This window comes from Dreissena polymorpha, chromosome 4, assembly GCF_020536995.1.
Source record: "Dreissena polymorpha isolate Duluth1 chromosome 4, UMN_Dpol_1.0, whole genome shotgun sequence".
Classification (NCBI taxonomy): Eukaryota; Metazoa; Mollusca; class Bivalvia; order Myida; family Dreissenidae; genus Dreissena; species Dreissena polymorpha.
In genome coordinates this window covers 95,318,557-95,345,984 of record NC_068358.1, presented here as the reverse complement: position 1 = coordinate 95,345,984, position 27,428 = coordinate 95,318,557, and the positions used below count along the sequence as shown (strand labels likewise).

Here is a 27,428-nt window from a genome sequence, read left to right as displayed (position 1 = left end):
AATACATTCACATTTTTCAAAAAAATAATTGTAGTTGCTATGTTAATTTGAAACAATACGTGATCAGTGCTTCAGCTAGGTTCTAATTTGTCAAAAGGGCACATTCGTAGACATTGTCATATAAAACTTGGGGCATATCATGTTTTCACGTCGAGTCTGCACAGTCTTATCAGGGACACAGGCTAATATGGGACGAGATATTTTGCGCACGCTTTGTCCCATCTTTCCAGCGCGAGGATTTTTTTAATTAATTACAAACATATATGGCACAGGCTAATCTGGGATGACACTTTACGCACGTACACTAAACCCAGCTGGAGCAGTACATGACAAATGGCATGCCAAGTTGTTTCCAATTACTGTAATTAATTAAACCTAGAGCGGTGCAACTGCACTGCTTCATTCTTTAAAATTTTCTTCGCAGATGATGCTAATGGTGGTGGAGAGAACAGAATGGAAGAAGATGCCTGCTTAGCAATCCGGGTGCTCTTGAACTGTTGTTTTAATTGCAGCAATTCAACCATGAGCTCTGTGACATAATCTGAAAAAAGCATCAACAATTTATTTTTTACTACTTGGTTAAACTATGCACATTGAACAAATAAATAAAAATACACATATTATGCATAAAAAACAGCAACAACAGTCAACTTAGTCAGTTTCACTGTTAGGTTTTTGTATATTATATATTAGAATGCCAATTTTCTATTTTGCTTAGAAGGACCATTACCATAATTGCAGGCCTCTTTGACAGGTTTCACGACATGGTGTCCCGCCTTGTACTTTGGATACGAAATCCTGTAGCGCTTTTCGCCGTTCTTCTTCTCTGCATGTTTCCTGTGCGCATTAGAAACGGAATGCAGGGCTGCCAGATGCAATCTGGATTACAAAAAATAGCCTTTAATCACAAATTATATCAACAATTACTATTTCATATAACAACAAGGCTTGTCACCATAGGATGACATATGCCCCCTTTTTCCAAATTTGCCTAAACCTAAACGCAAAGTGTTTTTCCACATTTTTCGAAACCTAAACGCAAAGTGTGACGGAATTTCAGACAGACAGTGCGATCACTATATGCCCACCTTCACGGGCATAAAAAGTAACTAAAATCATTTTCACAACTAATGCATATTTATTATGGACATATGCTCATGGGCACTTGATGGTTTATGAACTGCAAATGACAATGTTTATTAGTCAACTAGGATATTAATTTTACTCGAATTAAAGATCATATTTTTGGTTGTTAGAATTTCCGCAACCAATGCCGAATGTAAAAAAACCCAAACCGCATCATAATCAAATGTTGTTCTCATTAAACTTGCACAAATATTTATCAATCGTGTAGGAAATAAACTAATTTTTGCCTTAAAGTTGTAGTTTTATAAATTATTACCACTGGACTATGAAAGACAAAAACAACATGCCTGCGCTAGCTCTTCTGTAGATATAATATTAATCGATCACAATTCATACCTCTGTTTCATTGCTGCGTATGAAAAGCAGACAAATTTTGGCGCAAATTGGCAGACCACCTTGTGTTGAGCCTCCAGCATCGAGGTCTGTTCAGCTGGTGACAGCATGCGAATGTCAGAGAGAAGACGCTTGCTTCTGATGACCAACAGTAATTCCTTGCGCGCCTTCGAGCCTAAAGACAAGTAATAGTCCAGCTTTCATGGCAACACATGTCATTGAACAAAATTTCATTATCATTTCATTTACATTAATCGGATGTTAAATATATAATCCGATAAATGTAAATGAAACAAGGGTTGTTTGTAAAACATGCATGCCCCCCATATGGGCTGTCCGTTGTAGTGGCAGCCATTGTGTGAATACGTTTTTTGTCACTGTGACCTTGACCTTTGACCTAGTGACCTGAAAATCAATAGGGGTCATCTGCGAGTCACGATCAATGTACCTATAAAGTGTCATGATCCTAGGCAAAAGCGTTCTTGAGTTATCATCCGAAAATCATTTAACTATTTCGGGTCACCGTGACCTTGACCTTTGACCTTGTGACCTCAAAATCAATAGGGGTCATCTGCGAGTCATGATCAATCTACCTATGACGTTTCATGATCCTAGGCATATGCGTCCTTGAGTTATCATCCGAAAACCATTTTACTATTTCGGGTCACCATAACCTTGACCTTTGACCAAGTGACATCAAAATCAATAGGGGTCATCTGCGAGTCGTTATCAATCTACCCATTAAGTTTCATGATCCTAGGCGTATGCGTTCTTGAGTTATCATCCGAAAACCATTTTACTATTTGGGGTCACCGTGACCTTGACCTTTGACCTAGTGACCTCAAAATCAATAGGGGTCAAGTGCAAGTCATGATGTGTTCTAAAAACACTGTATTATGTGAATTGAGAATAAGACATCAAACAGGGAATGGACACCATTTTGGTGATTTTCTTAAACAAAACTATTCATTTCATGATCTACATTTATTTTTGCAATATAGTATTAGTATCTTTAATTAAAGCTTTATACCGGTAAGCAATTTTCCATGACTATTTCATTAAAAATGGTTGTTTTTTTTTTCATTTTAACTGTATTTTAAAACTGTGTCCATGCGCAGCATTATAGCTCATTTCATGAGGATTTGTTTTTTAATTAATAAAAAAATCAAGTTTTGAAGAAATCTATTTAAATGATGCCAGTATTTATGCAAATATCTGTTTTAATTATAATTTGTCAAACTAAATAAATACAATATATAAAAAAATATCCCAATTAAAATAATACAGTGTTTAAATTAAAAGAAAGCATAAAGACAAGAGACAAGAATAAAAGTGTAGATTGTTGTTCTTAATTAAAATGTTATTTATATTTTTTGCTGTTGTTCAAAATTAAAATGTTATTTATAGTTTTTGCAATTTATTTCCTATTCTATTTATAAATACTGTTCTATCTACTAGTGCAGTATGTTGTATATTCAGTTGTTATGATTACTGCAGTCTGATAATCTGCTTGTTTTATTACTGTCTGTGCCAAATACAATTGATAACAGTAGATCACTGATAACAATACTTGACTTTACAGAAACAAAGAGGACCATCTATTTTATGACACTAGCTTGATTTATGGCAGCTGTAGGGTGGTAATACACCACATTCTGCCAACTTGGTGCCTTGTTGGCATGGTGATTTGCAAAAATTCAGCTAGTTTAGTGACCAACTTATTTTGTACAGAAACCACCTAATTGAAGCAACTTTATAAATAAAATATAAAAATGATAACCCGAAAAAAGCTTATTTAATTTTACACATATTATAATGCTGTCATTTATTTTCTACAAGATTTGTAACACAAAATTGTAAAATAAAGTAAACTTTGTATTCATAATAGTTAAACTACATGTTTTTCTTTTTTCCACTTCAGAAATTAATCAAACAACACATCTTTAGTACATTGAATGCTATAATGAAATCTCAAAATGGCTAAAGCCCATAAGGAGCAAAATGAGTTTATTACACTGAAAACTGTTTCCAATGCAATTAATGCATGTAACAATATTAATTTGAAAATATAACATTTATTCAGTCTTAAATTATAAGCCAGACATCCCGGGTCTGGTAAGATGTTATTTGGGCTTCTAGAAATTAATAATTTATATAGTCAGGCTATTGGATTTTTCTCCTGTTTCTAATATAGAACAATGATTTTGGCTAAATATAATACCCTGAAGACTGAAATTGAACTGTTATTTAAATTATCATGGCACTACCAGTAGCCTAAATAGCCATCAGCTACTAAGTACTAGAATCAGTTGCTGTTCAATTTATGAAAACACAAAAAAATCAAGATGCATTTTATGATTCACACTACATGAAGAATAAATGGTATATAAATAATAAAATACCTGTCGGCTACTAATTCAAATTTCTTTTTTATTCTTTTAACAGTTAAATGGCACACTATTTCTAACTTATCATCTCTTTTTCTAAACCAGCATTAATACATTATTGGAAGTCTGAATGTATTTACTAAAAAGTCCTTGCGTTTTCACATTTTAAACAATAAAAAGATAAGCAACACATTATTTATTGAATTTTTGGTAAATAGGTAGAAAATATGGCTTGTCAGCAACTGCTTTACATTAGAACTTGAGCTAAATTAACCGTGGTGGAAAACAGTAAGAGGTCACGGTGGTGTAGTGGATGCGGTGTCCGTCTAGCGATCGGGAGTTCCTGGGTTCGCTCCCTACTCAGAGAGCTTTCTCATTATCTCCTCCATAGACACCAAGTACTGGTTCTTCCCAGGAAAGGGACTCAACAGTGTCCACTGCTTGAAATGCTAATTGTGTCGACTAGCAGTATATTTAGATAGATACACATTTGTATTAAGATCGAAATGTGTCGATTTCAAACTGATGCCTGTCAAAACAATTACAATAAATAATTAGATCTTGCCGTACTGCCAAAGTCAGTTTGGTTACTAGCTGCCAACTATTCTAACTACATACAATGATTTTTAATTCAAAAGTATTTTTTACATTGTCAGTGTTTGAGCTTTTTGAAATAACATAGAACTTGTGGTATTAAGATGCATATCTGATCATTGACCTTATTAATTAAGTTCTTACCGTTTTGCGATTTCTCTTGGCAAAAGCACCATAGTTGTCACGTTTCCGTTTGGGGGCTCCTAACTCGTCTGGCCTTAGGGCTTTCGGCTGTAATGCCTTGAAGTTGTCCGTGTCAGGGAACAAAGTTGGCACTGCATCAGAATGCAGCGACAGTCTCATCCCAAAGCCCGCTATCGCCATCACACTCGGGGGGGGGGAGGGGGGGGGGGGGTGGACAAAGCACTTATCCTCAAAATGTTTTATGCAGAGTTTTGCATATTTGCTTGGCGTAAAGTCCACCACCTTTCCGTCGATAATCCTTCGTGAATTCACGGCTAGAATCCATTTCCGCTTAATACTTTCGTCCTTTGAGAAGCCGAAGAATCCTTTCTTCTCCGTTTGCTTTTCAGAACGAGCATTGCAGCCAAACGCTATGGCAAGCGGTTCGACGCATAATCCCAAGAAACTAGGTTTCTCATGAGAACCTAGGTTCTCAGAATGAGAACCTAGGTTCTCATGAGAACCTAGGTTTTCAAATGAGAACCTAGGTTCTCATGAGAACCTTGGTTTTCAAATGAGAACCTAGGTTCTTGTGAAAACATAGGATACCAAACGAGAACTTAAGTTCTCAGAATGAGAACCTAGGTTCTCATGAGAACCTAAGCTCTATGTGTCTATGAGAACCTAGGTTCTCATGAAAAGCCTAGTTTCTCATGAGAACCTAGGTTCTCAAGCGTAAACCAAGGTTTTCAAATGAGAACCTAGGTTCTCATGAGAAACCTGGTTTCTTGGGATTTCATAAACCTTGGTTCTCATGAGAACCTAGGTTCTCATGAGAACCTAGGTTCTCGTGAGAAACCTGGTTTCTTGGGATTTCATAACCTAGGTTCTCATGAGAACTTAGGTTCTCATGAGAACCTAGGTTCTCATGAGAAACCTAGTTTCTTGGGATTATGCGTCGAACCGCTTGCCATAATTAACCTCCAGTTGTCTCCCATTGCTTGGTACACGCTGGCGGCATATGTGTAAAATGAATAGAAATAGGCGTGAAACCGTGAATGTTTCTCCCCAAGAGTATTTTCTGAACAATGTTCAGACAATGCTCAGTAATATTCTACGAAACTTATCTGTTGAATATTTGTGACAACAGGCATTAGCCGTCGGTGACCGCCTCTTGTTCATGTTTCCGTGCATGGGTGTTCTTGAGGAATGAAATTAGTAAAGTAATCGGTCGACATTGGTCTGAACACGTTAATAAAAAATTGAACTGTTTATGAAATACATCTTTAATTGTAAATATTATTTTGAGACTAAAAATTCAGATCAATCGTTACATAATACATTGTTACAGCATTAAATGAGTTTCAAATATTCAGTTCCCTTGTTCAGGCCTCAAACGACTGTACGGTACAGTTTTCTTTTTTAAGTATGTCTGTGACCTACATGTAGGAAGCAATCATTATGGTATAAAAAACAAGTTTTATCTCTATTGATTATGTGTAATAATGTATTATTCAATCGTAAGATATCGGCAACACTGCAAGAAAAACTTATGCGCTAAAGACTTTGCAAACATATTTCAATAACTTGAGATATCTGCAAAAATAAAGTTCTTAACGGCGTGTTTTCATTCTGTCCAGCCCGTGTGTAATCATATGTGAACCCAATTGATCCTGCGCCCTGAATAATATGTGTCCTAAACGAGCAAGTTTACGCCGTCCGACGCGTAATTCTGAAAACCTAGGTTATGAGAACCTAGGTTCTCTGAAAACCTAGGTTCTCAGAGAACCTATGGTTCCCAAATGAAAACCACGGATATGGCAAGCAGTTCGACGCATAATCCCAAGAAATTAGGTTTTTCATGAGAACCTAGGTTCTCATGAGAACCTAGGTTTTCAAATGAGAACCTAGGTTCTCATGAAAACCTAGGTTCTCATTTGAAAACTTGGGTTCTTGAAGCCATGTGCAATCTTCAAGCGAGAACCTAGGTTCTCAGTCTGAGAACCTAGGTTCTCATTCTGAGAACCTAGGTTCTCATGAGAAACCTAGTTTCTTGGGATTATGCGTCGAACCGCTTGCCATAAAACGCTGCACAATGAACCATCTTATAAATCAGTAAATCCTCAATGTCATGTAAAAGTTCGACTCGTAATCAACACAAAAGAAATTAAGTATATGCAAGTGAATGATCAACACAGTCTTGTAATCCTTGAAGTTTTGAGGGAAATTTGCATGCTTCAGTGCATACTGTACATAACATGGGAATATTCGTCATGCGCAGTGGTGCACACATACGTCATCGGGGTAAAATAGCGGCGGAAATTGCCGAACGCGTTACGGAAATTCCCGATCATCAAAATCATCGTTTTTTTAGCTCTAACTTTTTTTTTAATTTTATATTTTTACTTTGTTGTTATAATATGGTATTACTTTATAAAATATGAACAGTTAGTCAGATTTCTTCTGTTGACCTTTAAATAAATAAACTATAAAATGAATCATAAACATAATAGTCTCGCGTTCTGAGAAAACTGGACATAATGCTGGTTCGTAAATTGTCATCCCAGATTAGCCTGTTCAGTCCGCACAGGCTAATAAGGGACGATAATTTCCGCTTTTATGGAATGTTTCGTTTAAATGATGTCTCTTCTTAGCGAAAATCCAGATAAGGCGGAAAGTGTCACTTTACGCACAAGCATTATGCCCATTTTTCTCAGAACACGCCACAATTATGCATGTTCAAAACCATTTCTAGCTACATTTTCCCACATTCTCTTTCACTATTGCTTTAACTTATATTTTTATGGGACCGTTTCATCAAAGATCGTACGACAATCTTAATTTATAACTTTAATTTAAAAACTAAAAATATACAAGCTGTTGATAAATAGCTCCGCAAGATATAAGCCATCGGTAAGAAAATGATGAAATAAATGATTTTACTTGAAATAAGCAAAAATATGCTTCGGTCTGTTAAAATAATGTTTCTTTGAAATTCGTATCGTATTCTAAATTTGTCGTACGATGTTTGATGAAACGGGCCCATAAGAATATAAGTTAAAGCAAGAATTTGACAGTGATCTCAGCTATATCATACTCTTGGACACACTCAAATACTGTTTACAGAAAATACTATATTTGTAACATAATTATACTATGTCCAACAACCTCAAGGTAGACATAAGTGTAATACAAATTTGTAGTCAATGAAATTAACAAACTATAAAATGAATCATTAACATAATTGTGTCGCGTTCTGAGAAAACTGGTCATTATGCTGGTGCGTAAATTGTTATCACAGATTAGCCTGTGCAGTGTGTAAACTAGGAATAAATCGGCCTTTTTTGTGGAGATAAATAACGAAATACACTTTTGTACAAAGTCTACATCTTAACGTGTATTTTTCGATCGTAATCACCTACCATTTATTGACCTTTTTGCCATTCAATAAAGCATACACTTAAATTAAAAGTACGCTTTATGGAAAAAAGGTCAATAAATAATAATGCCGGTTTCACGGTCCTGAACAAGGGGTTTCCGCGCGTATATATGAAAAAAAAACTGCATATTTTACAAATTGAGCTGTCTTTGCATGTACTTGTATATTGAAATCTGTTTACTAGTGATAATGAGTGACAACAATCTAGCATTTAATGATACCATAAATCTATACTTTTAATTTATTTTACGCAAGTATTTTATATCCCTATTGTGATCAAACGTGATTGCTTGTTTTCATGATATTTCGAACACTGCAGTAACGTACGATCTTTAAACGTAATAGCAGAGGTTACATTTGCCAGTACCCGTTAAATACGTTATTATTATATTAAAACTGGCTAGTATATATACTATAATACTATGTAGTTCATGTTCATCCATTTCGGACAAATGTCTTTTTGTATGCACCCGAAAGAGGGCATATAGTGATTGCACTGTCCGTCTGTCTTTCCGTTACACTTTGCGTTTAGGTTTCGAAAAATGTGAAAAAAGGGGCATATGCCATCCTATGGTGGCAAGCATTGTTTAAACATGTTAAAATATTTTATTAAAGCAACTGTTTAGTTATTGGCTTTAAACTTTGGCTTAAATGTCTGCTCAATATGCCAAGAGATGACATGAAGGCATCATAGATTGTGTTTATTGACCTGCCACAATTAAATAAAAACAATTACATTTATCAAGAGGATTTATTTAATCTGTAACAAGGTAAGTTTTTACAGACATATAAAGGTTCAAATCAGTTAATACTACATGTTGATTACATACAATCAATCTTTTTGTTGTTTGTTTTCGTCCTTATTTGTGTTCGTTCATTGAATTCAATTTATTCTGAAAGAATTTCCATTTCTGTATATTTTTTTGTTCTTAAAAATGGTCGAGAAGATGTGCCAAATAGAGATTGTTATGGTAACCGTATCACGATGCGGTTCATCAAATGCAAACAATAGCGAAATGGCCGCTGTCTTGACGGCCAAAACTTGCGCATGTGAAAACCTGACGTCATTATCGGAATCCCCAAAACCTCCTATGATATTAATAAGTAATCAAAGTACTGGCAGTACTGGTGTGACGATGCTTTTGAAGAGGATGGATATAAAACGTCAATTTAAGTTTATCTATATCACCACAATTGTGTATGTTCATACGAACATTTGGGTACGATAACAAATTTGGGTACGAAAATTTTGGGTACGAAAAAAATTTGGTACGAAAAAAAATTGCGTACGAAACATTTTTGGTACGAAAAAAAGTTTAGGGGTACGGGGAAGTAGTACCCGTGGGTAACTTGACCCATTGAGCGAAACTGGGAGGCGGGTCACATTCTTGTTCATTAAGTATGGCAATACATTCATGATGATTATCGAAAGTAGGTATGAGCACATAGCCGGACCATGTGAGCTCAATCGTATGAGCACTTGACTATCCGAGTTCGCCCACGAACATATGGATAAGTTAACTAATAGCGAAATGACCTTATACATGTATATGCTGAAATCTAACAATCGAACGAAATATCAAACATGGTATGTACACTTAGGTGGTTGTGTAATTTCTGTTAAAATATCGTATTCAATATGTAAATTTTAAATGATTGTGCCCGCACTTGAGTTTGTTGCCTTGTTTGAGTCTATACGCGCCTAGGCTGCACCCAGTGTGTGTATTTGTGTTTTTCCAAGGTAATGAGTTATCTCCGCGCTGAGGCTGCATAATGTTGGGACCCGGAGTGCGTCCAGCACTCCTACCTAATAAGATTAGATTGACGACAGTTGGGACGAATTTTGAATGATAGCTGCAATTTCCAGCTATTTGTTTTGTACTGAAATACTTTTTAATTTTTTATATGGTCAAATGCTGCGGGGGGGGGGGAATGAGATTTTCCGGAAAAAAAACAACTGTCAGGAATGGTGACTACAAAACATACAAAATATAACATTGCGCCGGGAGCGGGAATCGAACAGGTGTCGTAAAGGTGAAAGAACGAACGTCCTTACCACTGCGCTAGCGGGACGGACAATCACGCAAATAAATGTTGTTTTATCTATAGATATCATAGCAGTGCAGCGTTTACAATTTGCAGGTTCGAAATCGTTCGCATTCTTTAGTTTTGTGATCACGTAAAAAGTTTATTTTACATGTTTTTATTCGCAATTTATTTACTAAATCGAGAACAAATATCAAACAAAATAGAGAAAATATATAGTTATTTCATTGGTCCATAAAAATAAAATGGATGTAAAATTACTAATTTGAAATTAACGTTCTGATACACTTATTGAATCTGTTTCCCCAGGATATGCTGTTCTATTAATATTTACCTTTATCAACACGAACGACAACTCTGCTAGGAGAATGTTATCAATGAAAATCAACGAGCAATCTCATACGCAGTGGCGAATGCCAAGGGAAGTAACTGAAAAATCGAGTTATCTCAATCGGACTGGCTCGGTCTTTTACATAGGTCGCCATTGTGAAGATTTATTTTACTGGTTATCAAACCTTGGACGCTGTTGTTCCAGCATCGTCAAAAACATCATTTTGAATGAAAAAAAAATCAAATTATAGCGAAAAATCAATTATTACTATTTTCACTATCAAATATTCAACTCAAAATGACCCGAATATAGGGTGCATCGCTTTGAACAGCTATTACTTCATCAAGTGTGAAGCGATTTCCATGGACTCGGTCTTATTAAACGCAGAAATAAGCGATCCTGTAATGGCTGAATCAGTGTACCATGACATTCGCGCTGTAAACAAATAATATTTGTTGGAAATTTAAAACCGCTGGCATGTTTCAATAAGAAAGACATTTGTCTTTCGAGGTTTAATGATTTAAATACTGAATGCATTATGCATCCGTTGCAATGAGGCTCGAAGTCACTAGGCTTAGCTATCCGTTATACAGTCAAGTTACCATTACCGGATCAGTAGCGTAATAAAGTTGTTCTGATGAAAAGCAATAAATGTTTTAAGACTTCTTTTACACCAGTTTGATTAAATATTACTTTGCTTACTGATTCAGCACATAGTTTTATTTTTAATCGCAGGCAAAATGTATTTGTGATACCTTTTTTTCGCCGCAGAATTCATGCATTAACGGATCAGTTGTAGACATAACGGATCACGTGATCGAAACCACTCCGGGGGCATCTAACATGCTATTTGAATTGTCGACACATGAACTGTGTTGTTAACAATGACCAAGTTACATTGCCAGTTATAAATACGCATATTATCACGCTTGATCCGTTATTGCCCTAATTCTTCATTTCATTTAAGGTGTTGCAAAATCTTAAACACGAATCAAAACTGAAACGGAGTTTTGCAGGGAGAAAGACTACTAAATAGCCTTTAAATTAATGCGTAAACTCTTTACTTTTCAACAGAGTTTTAGAATGTGTCCGCTAATAATGATAAACCTCTTTTTGGAAACGAGACAGAAGTAAACAAAGTCGTATATACATGTCGCCAAAACATACCAAAATGTTTAACAACGAATAGCTCCAATTACGACTCAATCAATGCATTAAAAAAAAAAACGGCCTTGAAGATGCTGTGTGCAAAATATCATCTAAAAATGTCAACTTATCGCGATACGCATAGTCTTCAACATCAAAGTGATGCGCTATGGGTAATGATCCGGTAATGATAACTTGACTGTACAGTCAGTCAACCAGTTTAGAATAACCTGGCAAAAAACGTTAATTCACAAGTCCAGTCCACAATAATTTCTTTCGGGATTTAGTGTCAATGTGAGATGATGTAAAAATAAAGGGTAAAATTTATTTTGTATGATAACAGGTTAGGCCAGACGGCATATGCATTTTTTTGTCAAAAATAGCCAATTTAAGTTCACCTTTTCGGAAAATTATTTAAAATCATTCAACTTACAGAATTTGTATTTCAAAACATTATCATGGCATTTGTTTTCAATCAGCAATTTTTGTATTTGAAAATAATAAAGCCTTCTATTTCCATATGCGCATTTCAAAACATAACTCATTCAATCAGTTCTGGTTAACTTTTTGCTGCATTTATCCCCCCCCCCCCCCTGTAAGCATAATACAAAAGCTTTCTTACAAAAACGTTGTAACTTTATTCCTTTACCTAATGTATACCTTAGACACTTATCATTTTGTTTTTAGTGGGGTATTATGGAAAATTAAATACAAATTTATCGAAACTGCTGATTTTCCAGAGCTGATTGACATACTGTACACTAATCCGAATCGACTGTATTTCGGTTAGGGGTATTTATATCAGATTTATACCATAAAAGGATCACAAAGAAAATATATAAATATAACCTTATTTTCTGCAATAACCTCACACTTTTGACGAAGTCTGCGTTGTCTGCAAAACCACTTTGAAGTTTTCTTTCTATATCTTGGAATGCTGTTTCAAACGTACGTAATAATTCACTAACTTCATCCGCCGCTATCTTGATAGAAATGCGCCAGGAACAAAACAATATCACATGACGAAATTGGTTAATAATTAATGTGCAGAGACAACCAAACACCTAAAAGTCTTAACCTATTTTTCAAAGTCTTCAACTGCGGTTTAAAGTCTTAAACTGGGGTTAAGACGCGCGGAATGCACATTAATTATTTAACAGTTAACTATAGAGTTAAGAGACTTTGAACCCGAGTTCAAAGTGCCGTTTGCACATTAAATCCTTAAACCCGAGTTCAAGAGTTTGAACCGCAGTTCAAAGTGTGTCTAAAAATAGATACAAATCTCTAATCTACATAATTCAGAGACAACCAATCAGCGGAGCTTAAACCACAATTAGATATATATAGAAGGTAAATGCCGCGATTTCATTGGTCCTCTCTTAACTATAGAGTTAAGAGACTTTGAACTGCAGTTCAAACTCTTGAACTCGGGTTTAAGGATTTAATGTGCAAACGGCACTTTGAACCCGGGTTCAAAGTCTCTTAACTATATAGTTAACTGTTAAACCGTGGTTTAAGGAATTAATGTGCATTTCGCTTGCCATACAATTAGCTATATATAGAAGGTAAATGCCGCGATTTCATTGGTCCTCTCTTAACTATAGAGTTAAGAGACTTTGAACTGCAGTTCAAACTCTTGAACTCGGGTTTAAGGATTTAATGTGCAAACGGCACTTTGAACCCGGGTTCAAAGTCTCTTAACTATATAGTTAACTGTTAAACCGTGGTTTAAGGAATTAATATGCATTTCGCTTGCCATAGACTTCTAACTTTACCTAATATTTATAACTCTTATAACCCATGCTATAACACGTTTGTATTTAGCGTTTTGCTCAAAGTTGTCGCCAAGTACACATCCAGTTCGAAATCAAGTTTGTTGCGTTGGTATGATGAGAAATAAGCGAACATTCTCGACACATGTTAAATTCGGTCTCCATACACTGGAGTTAAGTCTACTAAAGTATTCATAATTTAGCAGAGCGTGTTTTTGACTGGTAACATACATTGTGGATTATTGACAAGAACAGTGAACGCGTCAAGATAATCTGCCATCGTTATTCGTACTATAAGGTAACATACGTGACGACGATATCATGACTTATCCATGCAACTAAACGCCTCCTTGGATGGTGATTTGGTTCTGCATCACGGCAATCATCTGCACCATTGACGCGAGCTTCATCGTCTTCCGTCCTCACACCTTGCCCGGAGGGATAGCGCATAACCTTCTCTTCTTTTGTAAGTGTTGCTTATTGTCTGTTTTTCATTTATTTTACAAATCAGTGGAAATTATAGTTGTATCGCGGGTTGTGAAAACAAGTCGGTTGTTGATAGATCAAGTTGCAGATGTTTTTTAGACGTAGTACAAGCAAACGTAACACAAAAAGCATCTGCCAACTGAAATAGAAACGTACGAAACATAGAACTTGTTTAAGCAATCCGATACTAATTAAAAGGTGCATATTAAACGATACCTCTGTTGTTTTCTATACTAGATAAATACTACATCTACACCGATCGACGGTACAATGACATGCACGATTCATACGTCCTGACTCAAAGCTTGTAAGTTAATCTGGGTTTAAGTTTATTTATTGTGTGTATCTTATCGTTTAACTTACATATTTCTGCAGGTCATTTACAAACAAAATGCATAGCAATTGAAATTATGATTTTGTTAATTAATATACATTGTATGTTGTTGTAACAAGAGAGTTGATATAGAAAAAGCTCTACATAAGACGCATGTTTTCGTTTGTATCAATTTATACAACAAAAAGCATTGGGCATATTTAAAATCTCGGTATGCAATGTAATCAATTTCCCGCTTTTACAAAAACCAAAATAGTAGAAAATAACATGCAAAAAGACCAAGCAAACAATTAATTCTCATATAAAATATGGATCAATCGAGATGGTTTGAAGCACCGGTATTCATGACATAAAAACTATGTCTTGGGACGATCCCATTAAGGTAATAATAGGTGAAAATGTAACTAAAATTATTGAGAAAAAAACGATATACTATGCAGGCTAGCGAAAAAACACACAATCAGTGAAAGCGAATAACCACTGACTTAGTAATCAAAAAGGATCAGACATCGGATTCGCATGTATTATTTGTATAACAAAAGTTCTGGATATCTGGACGAAAGAGGGATCTGCACACTTTTAAAGAAATATTATTATCCGGCTTGATTATTCCAAACTACTGAGAGTGAGTAAGCAAGTAATTAAATTGGGGTTTCTGATAAGTCTGAAGATGAAACGTTATACCACAATATTGCTCGGGATAACAGAACATGTAAATGTTGTAAGCTTAATGTCGTAGAAAGTGAATACTATTTTTATTAATATGTCCGTTATAGAAAGATATAACCAAACATATTTAAAGTCGTATTATCAACGATGGCCAACGTTGAATAAATTTGATCTGCTAATAAGAACACAAAATAAAAAAACATTTATCTTTTAAAATAGTTGAGTCGTGCTCTGTAAAAAGGGGGTTTAATGCATGAGCGTCAAGTGTTGTACCAGATTGGCCTGTGCAGTCCGCACAGGCTAATCTGGGACGAAACTTTCCGCTTTTATATTTTTCGTTAAAAGAAAGTCTCTAGAAATAATCAAGTTTAGGCGTAAAGTGTCGTTCCTGCTTAGCCTGTGCGGACTGCACATGCTTATCTGGGACGACACTTAACGCACATGCATTAAATCCCCTTTTTACAGAGCACGGCACATTTATATAATGCAAATTATTTACGGAACAGTTTAGAAACAAATTAGTTAATCTATGTACACTATTTATTCTCAAAATTTGATAAGTTATAATTAATATCAATATTAAAGTGATGCTAATTATATAGTACCATGAAGTCATTGTCGTAGTATTTTAAGAACAACAGTAACTATGATTGCTAAAGTGACACATCTCATGTTATGAATCAGGAAAATCATATCAATGTCATAGCATGTTACTGGTGTTGTTGTTTTCGACAGGTATAAATACTTTCAGTTCGAAATCAAGTTTGTAGCGTAGAGAAACAAGTGCACATTCACGACATATGTTAACTTTGGTCTCCATACAATGGAGTTTACTCTCATTATTAAAGCAAGTTAATAAAGGATGGTAACTTCCCTTAAGTCTTGAGGGTTTATCATTCGCAATTTTACAAATTGTTTGCACACTATATATGGGAAGTAACCATCGCTTACAAACTTGCTTTTATGTTGAGAGTTAGCTGCAGTGTATGGAGACCAATATATATATATACATGTTCTGAATCCAAATACGCAATACTTTGGAGCAGTTAAAACACTTCAATTTATGTAATTGTGTATTTAATTTTCCTCAATTTATTTAATAAATTTTTTATAAAACATTACAACGCAAATACACATATTTCATAAGTGTACAGATATACAGATGTAAACTTAAAAAACTACAACACTGTGTTCTGAGACTTCTCCTGATGCCAGGCATCCACCATTATTCCACTGCCTCATTGTCTGGTCCTTCAATTATAACCATCACCAGAGCATTGAAGATAGCAGACTTTAGACGCCATTTTCATTGTTCTGAAGCCCTCTTGCAGTCTGAAAAACAATACAAAGATGTATTTAAGCATTTTTTGTGTGTTATTGTATTTTTGACAGTCTAGTTAAGTACCCACGGAGCAATACCTACTGCTGGGCTGCACTGGTCTTCACATATGACCAATGAGCAACGAGCACTACATACCTTCAAAATGGTGGATTATTTTTTAAACAGCGGTTTTATTTAAAAGTCTAATATATGTTCATAAAGTGACATTAAGACATGCTTTTATATTGAAATCTTATAATATGTAGTGTCTAACCTTTGATGCAACACATGGCCTGGACTATACATTTTAAGGCACAGTGACTGAGTGACATTTGTGCAAATATTTATTTTTTAATCGAAGCAAGTACTTTAACATCGGTTTTGTCTTTCCCAGTATAGTTTACAATTCAGACTAGTGTTTTAAAACACACACAACAACAGTTCTTCAAGTAAATAATTGAACATTCAATACGTTTTCAACCAAACCGGAAAATATCGGTACACATGTAAATGAAGCGCGATTACGATTACCTTGCATACAAGTGAAGTGGTTTACTTACCGTAAGTGTTATACGTGCAAAATCGTTCAGTAGGTCAATGTCAGGTTTCTAATTTTTGCGTCTATCATAAAGTTAATAAATACATTAAAAATGTAGCCAATGTTCGCTTGAACAATTCAATGTGTTCAAATCGGCAGTCAAATTTTGGTTTTGGTATCGTTCGGATGATTAGCTCTGATCATGAGACATTATTATTGTCAAAAATATTTGGCAAACAGCGTAGACCCAGATGAGACGCCGCATGATGCGGCGTCTCTTCAGGGTCTAAGCTGTTTGCTTAAATTCTTGACAATAATTATGTCTCATGATCAGGGTTAATCATCCGAACGATTTCAAAACCAAAATTTTACGGCCCAAGTTTAATTTCTTGGTTTAACGAAAGTTTATTATTGAAAAACAGTAATTCGGTATATGGTTCTCTACGATGGGTATGGGAATCTCAAAGTGATCCTTCAACTACTTAATACAAAGATGTATAAACATACAAGCTATAAATTGATGTTCACAATCTCAATTGAACAAAGTCTTTAGTAGAATTGCAAGATTGAACGTATTATCATCTTAAACGCTGTGCGGTTATGTACAACACAATGAAATATGGGTATACAGTGTAAATGGACGCAATTTTTATTTGTTTTTATTTGCTCCACATACTTCTAAGCTTCAAGTGTATCCTAGCGAACGAATTATTTCCCATATTAATCCATGTTTTGTAGTGTTAATGATCAACGTGTTTAAAATTTTGGGCCTTTATGTATGTTAATGTTGCATAACTTGATTTGTTCCAACAAGAAATAAACTGCTTAGAAAATTCGACAATTCGAAAAGAAGACACAATGCGTTCAAGTATTAGAAATCAATGAAAATATAACAAATATTGTGTAAATATTCATTATGTGTACTTGTATTATTAGTTTGAAAATTGGAATAAATAAAACGTATGTTATATATCGACTGTCAAAATATACGAGGATTGTGTTGTGAAATCTTTATTTAACAGTTCACGCGACAATTGGTTTTGAAACCCAAATTCGCGTTTCTTCTAGGGATTGCTGTCTAAGATCCACGTTCTGAAGTGTATATTTTTAAGCCTAATATAACAATGTAATTTTTGAATTTCATCTATCATTTAAGACATTGAACGGCAAAAAAAAAATAGACACACTTTGAAAATTATTTACTTATTGGGGTAAAGGAAGCTCACTGCCATTTAACTTTACCATATTCACTGATCACACGAATACGTCCCATAATCCCTAAGCCATGGGTCGGTGATTAAAGAAACATGACAGGATTTTGTATTGTAATAGAGTAATCCAGTATTTACGTGTACCGCATGCTAGCTATTGCGCTGTTATGAGGCATTTTATGCTCATTATTTATCGATCTTCTATTTCATTAACTAAACAAATCATTTAATGTATACGTCTTCTCAAGCAAAACATAGCCTTGCAACCAATTTGGTTATTGGCGAGAATCGTTTGAACATTTACACTTATTTAATCGCATAAAGCCGTGATATAACCGGGAAGATTTTATTCACGAAATAGACCAGTAAGTGTCGTTGAACATATGTTTTAGGAGTTGTTATCTTTCTGAAACAATGAATCTACATACATGTAGACGACGCATTACTAAATAACTTTAAAAGACAATGTGCATGGTGTACCTTTAGGTTTTAGAGTCAGGAATTCTTCATAAGGATGACTAATTTTAATGCGCATGTCAACCATGTCAGTGTAGTTTTTTAGCATTTGACAGGCAAGTGCCTGCATGGAAATGAAAATTAAATTTTGAGTTAAACGTTGACCGTTTTTTTTCGGATATACTTATTTGTAACGGTGGTCAGAATTAATGCAAATGTTCACTTGGACAACAGTGAATGCCATCTTAACGATGGGAACACCGTATATAACATGCGGATAGGTCCATTCTGGATCTATTTTCAAAAATACTATTCGTGAAGTCGAGTTTTGTTTTCAATGTTCGCCATTGTACAAAACTCGATTTGATTTATTTCAAACTTTCTACATGTTCTGTCTTTTTATTATCGTTTAAACCCCCGAAATAAGGCGGACGACCCTAGACTGACGCTAACTGCACAGGTTCAACATAACCCACATTTTTTCCAGAAAACATCGTTAGTGAAGACAAGCTTTTTTCAAAGTCTTTACGTTGAATTTTGTTATCAAACGTTAGACTTGATGTTATACATCGGATTAACAAGGTTTTAATCGTCTGCTGGAACATTTTAAACATTATATATTGAAAACCTTTTCAAACGACTAACATATAACATATCATAGTGTATTAAGTATATTGGCGTCTGAGATGTAGACTTTTCGTCAGTAATATCAGTCACTGGGTTAAAGATATGAAAAAATCAACTCAAGAATGTCGACATAAAAGTCAACATCACAGAAGTATTCTATTCATATTTCAGTTGCAACCTGTTTTATACGATGTTCAACATAATACTATTATCTCGTTAGTGGTATTATACGCTCAGTTATTACTGATATTTTTATATTTGACAAGGAAAACGAGGAAAAAGGAAGGAAAGCATATAAAGGAAATACATAACCTTGCCTCCATTAACGCAATATATATTAAAGCGAGTTCATGTAATTTCATAATAAATAATTTATGTACGCAATCTTAAACCCATGAATGTTCATTGGGAATATTAAATTAAATTAATTACAAACTATACATGGCATCCTCAATCAAACTTTGTTTACTGCAGTGAAATTTACAACGGGCAACTTAACAAATACATGGGCAGGTTTATTCTTATTTGTTGTCCTGCAAACGAATCTGCATATACTTATACGGATTTTCCAAAAGCGCAATACCATGTGTACATGAAGGAATTTTCTGATGTACAGCACAAACTTATTTGCTATAACATGTTTCTTTCGTTAATTTTCTTGACAATGTACTACTTCTTCTGAACATTTATTTGCTTGTTTGATCCATCGACGTTGTATTAGTTTGTGAAAAGTAGTAAGATCGCATAAACTCGCGTTAACAACTGCACGGCAGTTTTCACACACTGAGGTGGTAAAGTGGATCAATCTGGAACTCGTTTTATGAATGTTGCTGGTCGGAGTTTATCTTTTTATTGTTGTTTATTAATAATGCTACTCCTGTTCAAAGTATAATTTTATATACTTTAAACAAAATGTGAGCATAATATGAGTCTTAAATATATTATATATTTTTGTATTGTAGTTTTCAAGTTATGGTATTATGCTTTCAATACGAGTGTTTCAAGCAGTAGCGGTAGTAAGGTTACCTTAAGGATTTAAAAAAAAGATTTCGAGAGGGGTTACGTGTTTATTTCTATTTAAAGATTTGACCCAGTCACAATTTATTTAGTCGCGTGTAACCAAAATTTAGACTTTGTCTACATATTTTCACAATAAGCATTCTGGACAAGTTTCACCAAGATTGAGTCATCGTTGTATCTTATAGAGGGTACCAATATTGTCTAAGATTTAATCTGGGTTTTGTACCAAATTATAAGGTCCTGCCTTCTTAGATAATGTCCATGCTAACATTGTGACAACATTTCATGAAGATTGAGTCATAAAGGTGGTATGGAAGGTATGTAGCAAAAAAAAACAACACTAAAAGCAGTTAAATAACAGCCATGTATGGAGTTTTCTGCTTCTGAATTATTTTAGAACGTGTACATCCCTACAAATAACTGCTATGGCACGGTGGTAAATAGGCATTATCTTCGAAATAGGAAACGATCACCATTCTTAACACCACCCTTGCCTTAATGAAGATGTGAAAGGAAAATGGTATACCGGTTTGTAATTATTTAGTAGAACAACGTTCATTCAGTGAACAGAAAGGTTTGCAATATTACGATTGAAATGTATAACAATCAATAATAGACATAATAATCAATTGTTTTGGAGAAATTCTCTTACATATGAAATCATGGGAATTATTCATTCAAGTCTACTGGTAATAATTCGATTCAATATTGTTTAAGGTATCGATCGAGTGAAAAACGGTCAAAACCGTAGTGGATTAACGATATTAACGAAGTGCACACACATGCCAAATAATGCAAGAAATTAACACCAATTCTTAACATTACCGGAAGTTGATTAAATAGGCTGGTGCTAATGGCTGATGTTCATCGGCTAACATTGTCGAAAATAGGACTCCGGATATCAAAGCTGACAGAATGGCAGAACTATTTATGGAATTATACTATTCCATTTCTTCATAAAATAAACACAGACAGTATTTATTAGTTTTAGTGTTAGCCCATGATTGTACATGTTCAATCTTCAACTTATATGCATTACGTATTGCAAAGAATAGCATGTTCAGTTCAAACGAAAGCCATCTTCTTGCGGACAGGCAACACAACCAACTCTTTAACTGTAGAATATTGTGATTCATTAGCATTCAACTTTTGCACCAATAGTTCAGATAACCACATTTCATATTTACATGTGTTGCATACTAAACTGTCTCTGCTCAATACTGTTTGTTATGTTCAATTTATATGACACACACAAATAGTTTTAATATAGGTATATTTAAAAAGATACATCTAGACTTAAATGTAACATTACTTCGTATTTTAATTATTGCAATTAATTTACCCGAATATCCCCACATGGCTATTGTGGTATCTTATTAATTTATGATACCGATTAACATATTCAGTTCGTGAGTAGATTATAAATTTTCTAATAAGGTCAATACATAGTTGATAAAACAACGTTGTGCCTATGAAACCAGGATACAAGATTGCGATGTTAACATCGAGATCGTGACCTGTCCTCAGTCGAAATTATCATGCGAGATCGCGATACTAACATCGTAATAGTGCATCGTTTTTCACTGTTTCACATCATTCTCTCGCCATTTCGCATCGTGATTTCGCGAGGTCTAATTGCAATATCGTGCCGCCGCATCGTTTTTTTCGCATTCTCGCCCTTGAAAGTCAAAGTTGATAGTACGAAATGACGATGCGAGATTGCAAATCGAAAGTACGAGAATACTATGAACAATTATCGATATAAATGCTGTATTTTCACATCGCGTGCTTGCATTATAGACCTTACGGACGAGAAAGAAGAAATATTATACACAGACATATGCTTACGATGCCAGACCGCGTTATTATCGTGATTTCGCTTCTTCGCATCGTGTGCGTTTTCGCCTCGTCGATGTATCGAGACACCGCATGGCCCTAACGGAACACTATACGAAATCGCATAGTTTGAATGAACAGCGTAAATAGACGACAGTTACAAAACTGCGTCTTGCCTTTAAGTTAAAATATATCAAATGAACATTAAATGCTAAAAATAGTTTTCAAAAATCGCTCGCGTTATACTTAGTCACAGGCATTTTAAACATTAAGTAGGTTTGCGTTCAAGGTAAAATTATAAAACTTGATGAACTTGATATTTATGTACCGTCAAAATGTATTCGGTATCAATGCACTTTATCCTCTTATATTCGGTAACGCATAATTGGGGTGGTATAAATGCGTTATCTGTACATGGAGTTTGCAGCGGCCAAGGTCGTTCATGACTGTAATCTGCGACCTTTAAGTTTTTTACATTGTGTGATCTTCGAGCGGAATATAATCTAACCCGTACTAATTCATAGTTTGTTAAACCACTGACGTGTGTAGTTAACCCACTTTTGACAAGGCTCAGGCGGTTCATTTTAAGGCCACGGTTTTTACAAAACCGCCACTCGCTGCAATTTCTGAAAGAGCAACGCCCCCATATAACATGTATTGCTCATTATAAAAGCGGACGTATTTACAATTTAGCATAGCGTGTTTTTGGCTGGTAACATACATTGTGGATTATTGACTACTATTTACAGTAAAAGGAAACAATGTCGACGCTACATAAATATTCTAAATTAATGAAATGTTTTTATTTACCTAGTTTTTTGTTATTAAGACTGAATGTGTGTTATTCCATAGTTGTGCAGTATTTATGCAAGGTATTCATAGAATATGCATAAATACAATTTAATTATGCATAAACATATACATAAATAATTTATTTTCAAATGCCGTATAGAACTGACAAACATGGGTAAATATTCAGGTAGGAAATGATCAGTTGTAATAGCCATAGGAAAAAAAACCTTATCTGGAGCTTTGTATACATGCATATATATGTTGCTTTATAATGTTATTTTAACATTTGCAAGTAACATTCTTACGATGCTATTGATATACATTTTACTAAAATATTATTATAATATTTAATACACCTGTGTATTTTGACGTATCTATCTACTGTTTTTTCTTTAGAATGAATTACGTCGAAGTGATACTGAACATTGTGGTGTTATATTGTGTAAGTATGTTATAAGCAACAATAGTAATTCATTGTAAAGTTCCGTGATTGCATTTTGTCCGAAGAATATTATTAAGGGTTTTAGTAATTCATTGTAAAGTTCCGTGATTGCCTTTTGCTCAAAGTAAATTATAAACGACTTTAGTATTTCCTTGTAAAGTTCCATGATTGCCTTTTGTCCGTCGATCGTCGTCCGTGGTGCGCAACCAACATGCGTGTCGTACATACTCCGTCGCAACATTTTAAGTGTAATCTTCATTGAAGTTTGTCAGATTGTTGTCCGAATGATACCTTGGCTGAGTTTGAAATGAAAGAAAGATGCTATTAACACAATAGAAGTCAGAGTTTGAGTCCGATTTTTATGGCACTTCTCAAAACATTTTATGTATGATATCCGGGCCATGTTTGAAAATAGGTCCTCAGAAAAAAAAAGAAGCAAAGGACGCTTGAAATTTGTCCTTTCATGATTGTAATTTAATTCAGATAACGCTGTATAAGTAACATTTTTAGTATAATTTTCATGAAACTTGCTCTTAATAATGCGGTAACGTTAAGTTGATTAACTTTGAAAATGAATCCGGTCTGCTGAAAAAAATTGCGGTCAGGTAACATGGCGGCTAGGGGTGCGTCTTTTTCTTTTTATGGCAATAACGAACTCTTATGAACCTTATAAAAACTTGTTAATGTTTTTGTTTTCGGTAATTCTTAGCTTGGTAATGCACAAGATCATTGTGTTGATATAAAGAAGCAGTTCTCCTCCCAGCTCCGAATATGTTGGTTGCGGTCAGTGATCGCCTCCCCAGTGATTGGTGCGGTCTTCTTGACCCTAGAATGGTATGCAGGAAGGCAGCGGAGGTATTAGATCAGAGTTTTCCTTCTCCTAGATGGGCTACCAACCAAGGTTGACAATCCCTTTCTGCCCGAAACAGATTTAGGGCGCCGAAGACCCACCTGCACCCCTGTTCCTGTTACTTAGAACATCTGCCGGGCTCAGAAGCTAAGCCACACGCGAATGCAAGGAGATGGATTTGGGCTGAAATTGGCTATTTAAGACGCTTGCCGTATTTGGCATTTCTAGAGGAGTGAGCGCGTGTCCCCGATTTCCACACTGACATTATTAGCCTTGGGTACGACTGAACTCTTAAAAATAACATAAAGTACGTTTCAAATGACACCTTGACCGACGTACATTGTGCGAAAACTAAACAGGCTTTATCTATTTATCTGTATGATTACGGTCGAAGTCAATTTATTAATGTGGTATGTTTAGGAACATACGATGTTGTATCGCTTTAATAGCTTAAAGGGCATTTGTACTTTATTAGAAGACAAAGTATAACATACCGCACTTATATTAAAATTGAACAACATGTATACAAAAATTACACTAAATAACTGCGTTTCGTTAGTAGAACAATGGCATTATATTGCTGTAGAACCAAACTTTACTTTAAGACTCCACAAAATGAATATTGTATAACTAAGATATGTGTTCATTTCCTTTACGAAGTATAAGTGTTGATTGGTTTAAAGTTTTGCTTAGAATCCTCTTAACAGTAATCGAGTACGTACGGAACAATATGTTTATTATATTGCTACAACAATCGCGGTTTTGCTCGGTGCAGTTTAATAGTATATATACGTATCATAATACCTATGATAGCATAGAATTATTATCGGGTCGGAGTGTTTCAACAAGAAAGAACAACCATTCTCGTAATGGTCGTACAGGCGCGCTTGTTTGAAGTTCTAATGTGTCTTGTCGCTGCCCTTCAAACTGATCCTCAGGAACAAAAAATCTGTCAGAAATCTGTTAACTTTCCAAAATATTCATGAATTTTCTAATTTTTGATTATTGTAATTGTTTTAAGATTGAATTAAGTATAAAACTGTATAAAACTCACAACTGTGAGCGAAAAATATCGAACGGGTTATGATACAATTTTTACATATTTTATGAAATAAATTCACATTTTAACGATGTGAATGTTAACGATGTTAATGAGCGTATGCGAGCAGGTGAAATCTTCCTCTCCAAATGATAATGGAGATGCTTTTCTATGATAATTCGAACGAGGCTTTGGTTTTCAAGTCACATTAATTTAAATGTGCTCTTGTACATCTCACTCTCTTTGAGAAATATCATCGAACATGAAATAGAACAGCATTCTAACGTCTTGAAATGCCATTGATATATCAATCCAGCAGAGTCCTGTGTGATATTTGCATTTTTAAAAAGAATACGCAATGACTTTTCAAGCGATGCACATTTAACGCCTAACTCAGTATTGTTTTTAAATGCCTGCCAGTGATATATTGATGACCAAGAAACTTGCTGTTATTTGCATTATCCGTGTTTTTTTTGACAGTTTATTTAGACACACATATATATAATATTTGCGTGCTGTAATAAAACTGTATATGTATATTACGGCGTTGAAAGTAACAAACATGTTTTGTGATGCATTCGGCGAACGTGAGCGAACTAGGGTCCATCACTCAACAAATAACGTTCATCTCTTATCACTATCACTTGTTTTGGTGTAACCTAGGCTGTAACCTTTATTGACCTTTACCAACAACCAATAGTATGCTAGAGAAGTCAGTTAGCCAGAATGTGTTAGTGGAATTTTAGCTATTATTAAAAAATACCTTAACTAAGCAAAAAAGACAAGTAGTATAGTGTATCTAATTTGCAACGCTGGGATATCCCTACTATGTTAAGTGAATTTGTGTGTTTGTTCATACGTCACTAACTTAAAGCGGATAGTGTTCCATGAAAAAACACACACAGTGTGTTGCCTTTGAAAAAGTAATCAAATATTTATCTGCTGTGTTGTTTCTACAAAACTGGAATGTTTGGCTGAGTAAGGTCTAGTTTCGAGGTTGGTGATCTACAGAGTGTAATAAATTTATTATAAACTATAGAGAAACAAACATTCAGGATCTACTACTACTACTACTTCTACTACTACTACTACTACTACTACTACTACTACTACTACTACTACTACTACTACTACTACTACATCTACTACTACTACTACTACTACTACTACTACTACTACTACTACTACTACTACTACTACTACTACTACTACTACTCCTACTACTACTACTACTACTACTACTACTACAACTACTTCTACTTCTACTCCTCTACTATTACTTCTTCTACTTCCTGTACTACTACTACTAATACTACTTCTACTATTTCTACTACTACAACAACAACAACAACTACTACTACTACTTCTAATGCACTACTGCTAATATTACGTGTGCTACTTCTACTACTACTACAACTACTACTTTCACTACTACTACTACTAGTGCTTCTACTTCTTCTTGTACTATTACTTCTTCTACTACTACTGCTACTACTACGGATACTATGTATTCAACAACAACAACTATTACTACTTCTACAACATCTACGATTACTATTTGTACCGCCACCAACTCCACCACCACCACTACTACTACTTCTACTATTACTACTACTACTACTTCTACTACTACTACTTCTAGTAGTTTCACTTCTACTACTTCCGTTACTACTACTACTACTACTACTTCTACTACTACTACTACTTCTAATACTATAACAATTATACTACAGACCATCAACCACTGGTATTTAAGTGCTTTTGCACTCTTAAAATAAGCATGTAATTTTGTCGAGCGGGTTAAACGATTGATGGGTTAAGTGAAATAAATTACGTTTGAATGAATATTATCAAGGTTACCAGGTACGTAGAGCGAACAGGTCCTAATTTGGATTTGGATATAATTACAAACGTTGTCAAATAATTGTGTTTGGATAAACTGATAATACGTTGAAAAACTTCATTACTAGCCTTGATTTGGTTTACCCACAAAGCTCATTGCTAATGCGAATTTTCAGTGTGTAGTTTTAACTAATACTTATATTGTCCCAGTTGATATCCAGTACAATATTCAGTTTTTACACTTCCTTTTTGAACATTTAAGCTAGTTTATAAGATTTTAATATCAAACTTGTGTTGCCTCAATATTTAGCCAATATATGAATATTAATTATGGGTCTTGAATAAACTATATTGAATATTTAAAAATGGTACGATAAATCGAATTTCGTTTATTCGTATTGTGTTTGGATCCGAAGTTGTGTGTATTAGTCGTATTAACATATATGCATATCCTATTAGATATTTTCCAAAGTGTTTTTCAGCTTCGCTTTGTAACCCAGGTTTTGATCTTTCTCGATCTTTTAATTGCAAATGCATTCTTTAGAAATTTCTAGATTGTAGGTCTGAATGAATAAATTGAATTATAATATGCTGGGGCTATACAATAATTGTGTGAACTAGACAACGTGCATTCTGCACAATTTTGAC

The 27,428-nt window shown here is 34.7% G+C and overlaps 1 protein-coding gene and 1 long non-coding RNA gene across 2 annotated transcripts; one reads left to right on the top strand and one right to left on the bottom strand.

Moving 5' to 3' along the window:
• Positions 1-312: 312 nt before the first annotated feature.
• Positions 313-4,784, bottom strand: LOC127878634 (uncharacterized). The gene is made up of 4 exons (XM_052425160.1): positions 4,605-4,784; positions 1,483-1,676; positions 731-879; positions 313-541 (listed from the first exon to the last, which is right to left on the bottom strand). Exons 1-4 carry the CDS (start codon positions 4,782-4,784, stop codon positions 366-368), a joined length of 699 nt encoding a protein of 232 aa, XP_052281120.1. The 3' UTR covers positions 313-365.
• An 8,967-nt stretch (positions 4,785-13,751) lies between these two features.
• On the top strand, positions 13,752-23,862 carry LOC127877924 (uncharacterized). Its single transcript, XR_008048668.1, has 4 exons — positions 13,752-13,783; positions 14,041-14,110; positions 23,004-23,049; positions 23,795-23,862. It is a non-coding gene; the product is annotated as an uncharacterized LOC127877924 (long non-coding RNA).
• The last annotated feature ends 3,566 nt before the right edge of the window (positions 23,863-27,428 follow it).

Excerpts from the sequence above, each read along its gene's own strand:
- LOC127878634 (XM_052425160.1), bottom strand. The coding sequence starts at position 4,784 with ATGGCGATAGCGGGCTTTGGGATGAGACTGTCGCTGCATTCTGATGCA. Across the intron at positions 1,677-4,604 it reads CCAAGAGAAATCGCAAAACG|CTGGACTATTACTTGTCTTT; the intron begins GTAAGAACTTAA and ends TTGCCATGAAAG. Across the intron at positions 880-1,482 it reads TACGCAGCAATGAAACAGAG|ATTGCATCTGGCAGCCCTGC; the intron begins GTATGAATTGTG and ends TTTGTAATCCAG.